This window comes from Nipponia nippon, unplaced genomic scaffold (assembly GCF_047370975.1).
Source record: "Nipponia nippon isolate SJK-2023a ecotype South Korea unplaced genomic scaffold, ASM4737097v1 scaffold_1, whole genome shotgun sequence".
Lineage (NCBI taxonomy): Eukaryota > Metazoa > Chordata > Aves > Pelecaniformes > Threskiornithidae > Nipponia > Nipponia nippon.
The window spans coordinates 160,526,615-160,532,614 of NW_028262290.1; the positions used below are offsets into that span (position 1 = coordinate 160,526,615).

At 42.7% G+C, this 6,000-nt stretch overlaps 1 protein-coding gene across 3 annotated transcripts in view; it reads left to right on the top strand.

Moving 5' to 3' along the window:
- Positions 1–2,715, top strand: part of XYLB (xylulokinase) — an 85,374-nt gene extending 82,659 nt beyond the window's left edge. For all 3 annotated transcript variants that reach the window (XM_087763577.1, XM_087763643.1, XM_087763712.1), the window contains exon 19: positions 2,434–2,715. In XM_087763577.1, coding sequence (XP_087619703.1) covers positions 2,434–2,514 — 81 coding nt within the window. In that variant the 3' untranslated portion in view covers positions 2,515–2,715. The remainder of the gene's footprint in view (positions 1–2,433) is intronic.
- The last annotated feature ends 3,285 nt before the right edge of the window (positions 2,716–6,000 follow it).

The window sequence follows — 6,000 nt, forward strand, 5'->3', positions numbered from 1 at the left end:
GTTTGACATACTGATACTCCCAGTATAGCCATAGTTCCTTGCTCAATATTTTGTTTACTCTGATGTGCATATTTAGCAGAAATGGGAGCAATAATATTCTTTGGGAACATGAAAAGAATATATGTACATGCTTCACTGAATCCCCAAGGCCCTCATGTAGTCAGTTAAAAATACCATGCTGAGTCATGTGGCATTTCGTAATAGTGGTGCATTTTATTTTCTAATCTCATAAATCTGCATAAATCTCCATGGATCTCGGTATTGCGGTCCTGTGGAGAAGAGGATTTGGGGCACATACATGTTAAATGACTTGCCTGGGGTTGCTGAATGAGTCTGTTGCAGAGGTAGGAGTGAGTAGGTTTCTCTGTTTTGATCAGTATAAGTTTAAGACACTGTAAGCTTCAGTTAATCACCGTGAGGTAGGTTTAAAAAAGGTCCTGGTGAGGCTTTGGCTACCGAACAGTGTCTCTTTCCACTTGCTGTAGGTGCTCCTTCTCTTCTTCCCCTTGATACACTTAATCTGTTGAAGAAATGTACTTTAACTTCTGTAACATCTGGTTGGCAAAAGGGAGGAGTTGATCATAAGAGGCTGCTTCTGCAGAGTTTCTTCATTAACTTGGTCTCACCTGCCATCGTGGAAGGTGGAAGTGGGAATGAAGAGATAAATCCAGGTTTCACTGTTCAGACTTGAAACTATTATTCAGGAAGAAAGAAACACAGAAACTGGATATTTTGCTAACAACTGAAAATGAGAACAAAACACACTAATTCTTATTTCCTAGATGAGAAAACTGCAAACTCGATATTTTTTTTCTTTCATCTGAGAAAGTGTGACTGTTAGAGACATGGAGGCTACTGCAGGACTGTACATAAAACTGCGCAAGAACAACCCTGTCTCTTCCTACGGCCTCATAGTTTACACTTGAAACATCTTCCTCCTGAACTTTTCATGCATATACAGTTGTTGGCTGTGGCTCTTATCTGGAAAAGGATAAAAATGCATTTAAATGCTGGATCTCACTTATTGATGAGAACAGTAATTCAATTTACTGGGTATGATTCATTATGGCTCTATAACCTCTCTGAACCTGGAGCCAGGAGCGAGACTGCCCTGATTATGAATAACATCAGTGCAGAGGCGTGTAGACTAGACTGGCGGCCCCTAGGATTCATTGCGGCAGGGATATGACCTTATGGCATCCTCCTAAGGACTGCTCGAGCCTGTACCAGACCCCGTACTGGCTGCTGGCAGTCCCTTCTTTGTGCTCAAGCCAGCAAATGAGTGAAGCTGTCCTGGTATGGCTTGTCAAACTACTGATTTTATTCGATGGACAGTTAAAACCAGAAAGAAGAGAGAAGGAAGAAGATGTATCTCCAACATCTAGATGAAGTACAGTTTTGGGTTGGAGCCAGCAGTAGGGCTAGGCTCTATTCACGGTTTCTGCTATGTAACCTGGTCACATACAAGCAGCTCATCTTCTGCGATATGTCCTGTGATGAATTTGAAGCAAAGGGGGGGGGGGGGGGGGGGGAAGGTAACGAATGAAACAAATCCCAACATGGATCTCGCCCATATCCAAAAGCATAGGGCATGTTTGAATCTGGGGTTTTGAATACATTTGAGTCTTGATTCTTCTTTTTATGGTTGTAACAATTCTGGATATAAAAATTCCTGGAGAATTCTAGCTAGGGAAATACAAAAAAAAGCTACTCAGATACTCAGTGTGGTTGTGGAAAGAAGTTGGGTCTCCATTTGTCGCTCTGAGCCTGGGATCAGGGAGTGAGGAGCCTGGCCATGGAGCAGACTGTAGATGGGAAAAGCTGTGTCTGTGAAAGATGTGAAGGAGAGAAGAAGCTCAAATAGATACAGGAGTATGAGAGGGGCGGGAGAGGGAGTGTGAAGTGTATTTTAGAAGGCCCTGGTCAGCATATTGGCCAAGGAGGACCTTTCTGACGGTGGTGTTTGACTGTGCTAGGGGGTGGCAGTGTGCTTATTAGCAAGGCAGAGGAGGAGGGGACAGAGGCATTGATCCGTCCTGAGGTAGCAGAGGGAGGCAAGGACAGGAGTTCTGCCTGGGTGATTAGGACGGCTATTACCGAGGGGGCATGTCAGGCTGGGAGAGGTGACTTTAGCAGAGCTGCTTCCTCTGGAAGTAATGACTTCTGCTTATAGCAAGAACGCAGCCACAATAAGAACAACCTGTGCGTGTCATAAAATTAAGCTGTAAAGGAGATGGTAAAAAGGACTGTGACATTTGAAGAAGGAAGACTCTGCAGCATTTTCTTGAGCAAATTGGGGGGAAAAAAACCCTAAGCCTTCAGGTACCTATGAAGATGCTGCATTTTTCAGGTCTGAAGATGCTTTTTAACTGCAGCATGATTTAAAAATCTGATTTTTCAACCTAGATGTATTTATTTCTTTTTCCTTTTTAGCTCTATCGTCCACTTCTGAAAAGATATGCTGAGCTTGAACAGAAGGTTATCTACAGCCCAAGCTCTTGTCTTGCGAAATAGAAGCAAACAAAATTTATAAGTCGGCTGAAGAGTGGACTCCCAAGGAGAAGATCAGAAAAGATTTGCTCAGAATTTACTGGAGTTGTTTAAATCATTTTGTTCCTCTTTGTAGACAAATAATTTTTAAATGTCTGTGTGCGAGTGTGTTGGTGGAAAAAATGGCATTGTGATTGAAAACCTGATTAAAAAAGCATCATGTTGCTCTGTGTGTTTGTGACTTCAATTTAACTTGGGTACTTTTCAGATTGTGCTTGCTGTCTTGGAATAGCTGGCAAAGTCAAGTTCATTGTATATATGAATCACTCTACCCATCTCTATCAGCTTTGATTCCATGTGTTTAGCATGCCGGCCTCTCTGCATACCTATCTAGCACAGTATCTTAATTCCACAACTTCTTCTGCTTCAATCTTTTGAAACTATCTTTCTGTACATCTGTAACTTCTCGATGTTTCTATCTTTGCTTACATGAAACCAACAGAAAGCATAAGCACACTGACTTAATCCCATCTTTCTTTAATATGTGGAGATTTGTGGAGTGAAGGGTGATTAAAGTCTTTCAAGACTCCCTGGCATCCTCACAGAAGGGGAATTCTTGTCCCATGACACTATGGAAAGTCTGTTGTGTGATAAAACACGATGTGGTTGGATTTTATAAATTGTGGAAAATACAGTTTTGTAAAAAAGAAAAGGAGAACAAAGGGAAGTTTTACAGGTTTCCTTTCTGTTTCAAACAGCAGAGTCAGTTTATCTGCACAGCATTTTGGGGTTATACTGTTTTCCTTTCCTCCTTCAGGTGTCATGGCTATGAAATTCTTTGTGTCGTGCTGAGTGCAACTGCAGAAGACTGGCTCTGCTCCCAACAAGGCATGAAGGTGACTGCTTTTTTTATACCACCAATATCCTATTTCTTTCCTGGAGATCCTGAGCAGAACTGGTGTTGCTCTTCAAATGTTTTAATGCAGATAAAGTAGACTTTGGCTGAGAAAAATCTTAGAGAAAATACAAGCCAGGAGATCTTTTTACAGAGACGTGGAAGTCGCAGAATTTGAATGAACATCCTAAATCACCCTGTGCAAGTGGGAACATTTTACTGCACCATTCTGCAGTGCTGGTATGTTTCCTCTAGGATAAAATTTCTTTTGGGAATAGAGCAGACTTGTTTAATGAAAGTGGCTGAAGCCTTTCTTCCCTTCTTGTAGAAGTTGTAATATACCTAGGGAGTAAGTCAGGGAGTTGTAGGGAGCAGAGGATCTCTTTACCGAGTATTTGCAGGCTGGATTATATCCCTGCTGGAAGTGAGTGACTCAAATTCATATTCTTCACATTACCGTAGCCTAGGAGCACTCTGCCTGTCCCTGCTGCATCTCTGCGGTCAGGCTGGGACCCCCTTGCTGTGACTACCTCCGGAGTGGCAGGGGAATGGGCACGTTCCTCCTTTCCTCTCCCTTTTATATTTAAGTGCTTCGTTTGCGAGTACAAACAGTGCCTTTTTTTGTTCACAACTGAATAATTATAACTTCTCTTGATATTAGCATGATTACTCAGGAAGGTCAAGAATTACATTTCCGAGTTTCTAAAGCAGGCTTCTTTTAAGCAATTGCTTTAAAAGGTGGCATTACAAATACACATCTATCTCTTTTATGTGCTTATTATTCTGTGTCCCAAGGTACAGTGCTAAAACATATAATACTTCTCACGGGCCTCTGCCGTCAGCAGTTGCTTTGTCATTGAGCAAGGCTGTAGAGAGGTACAGAAGGATTCATTAATGCAAGTGAAACAATGCCTACTAGTTTAAGCAGCGTTACCATCATCATTAGTCTTTAGTTCTGCCTGGTTACTGGTTTGACATCAAGGTTAACCACACAGGGAAGGGATTCAGAGAGGTGTTTCAGCTTTGTGCAGTTTTGGTGACAATTTCTTGAGTAGCTCATTTGGTTTATCACAGCGAGAAGACTGATGTCTCTTGTAGTTTTGTGGCTTTATTTGCCTGTGAAATGGGAGACTCAGGGTCAATTTCTTACTCAGCTGAAGAAGGTTAAAGCTTACGCTTCCCAGCTCATAGCACATGTTAGAACATTTCTAGATAATACATTGGCTCCTAACAAAGTGTTATGTGGTGCTAGTAGGATATCGTCTAGATGGTTTAACTACTTTCTGGACTTGAGCTCTTCTCTGGGTAGGGAGAAGGAAGCACATCCTTCTCTGTTGGGCTGGGGCTCTCTGATGTGTCCCATGTTAGCATTAAACCACTGTTTCCTCAAGGTAGCTGATGCACTGTGTGCTTGCTGCAGGAGTCCCTGAGAAAAGACTCAGATGCAAGGCTCTGAAGGGCCAGGAGTTGAGCACCACTGAATTATAGTATTGCTGTGGAGATGGGTTTATTAGGGCTGGCCTCTGAGGAATGGTGTCTGGAGTATAAGAATTTATAGGCAAGCTCTTTTTTTTTTCCAGCTCACCAAAGTTGCACATGTTCACTGACTAGTGTCAGATAGAATAAGACTCAATAAATCTCCCCATAGAAAGGTCCTTTGAAGAAATGCTGCTGTAAGACTTCCATCACTCTTTTCTTTTTGTCTTTCCAGGAATGCACATTAGCCTGCCAAGGAACCACAGGTTTCTTGCTCTCACAGGCACAGTGATGGAAGGATCTGGTGCCCTTTGGTTTCCAAAATCATGTGGCTTTTTGCCAACTTGTCTACCTTATGTTATTCTGGTTGTCTGGAGTAGAGAGGTTACTGACTTAATTAACGTCTTTGCTAACAGAAATCTAAAGGCAAGCAAGTGTCTTCTACCTCAGCATATTTGATGGAGGTTGATTCCCTCCCTCCCCTATAAGTGACCTTACTGTTCTTCAAGGTGAGCAACGTGGCATCCCCATCTTGTCTAGACAAAAGGTTAGCTTCTGTGTTTAAAGACCTGCTGAGCTATTCCCAGTCTAGACTGATCTGCTGGAAAATTGATCTCATCTCCTGGAAAAAAACCCTTGATTGCCACAAGGAGGTTGTTCATCGCTGTCTGACCTGCAGCTCCTGTCCTGCACAAGCAGAGCCACTCTAGGTGGAGGTGGGTCATGGAGTTACGTGGAAAAATCCAAGCAGCTTCCTTAGCTCGATGGCCCTGTGCCCTCACCAGTCAATCAGAGCTTCACTGGATTCACCCACAAGCTCTTGGTGTACCGTGACCCAAAGACAAACAGTTTTCTTTGCAGCTTGAAGTCTTTAAAGTCTTTTGTGATGCAGCTGGAAACAAACAGGAAAAGATGTTTGCTTTTTCTTAAGGGATCAGTCTGAGGGAGCTGGAGCTCTGATTGAATAAGTAATGTACTGAAAAAAGTCTATGCTCTGTCAGTGCTTTAATAAGTAATTGAGCGGAATACTGCCGTGTGCAATCCCGGTGGGACCTTTTTGTTTTTCAGCTCTCTTTTCCTTTGGAGCTGCAGCTACCACCACAGATCACAGAGCAGCGCAGTGAAGGGTGTGTATCTAA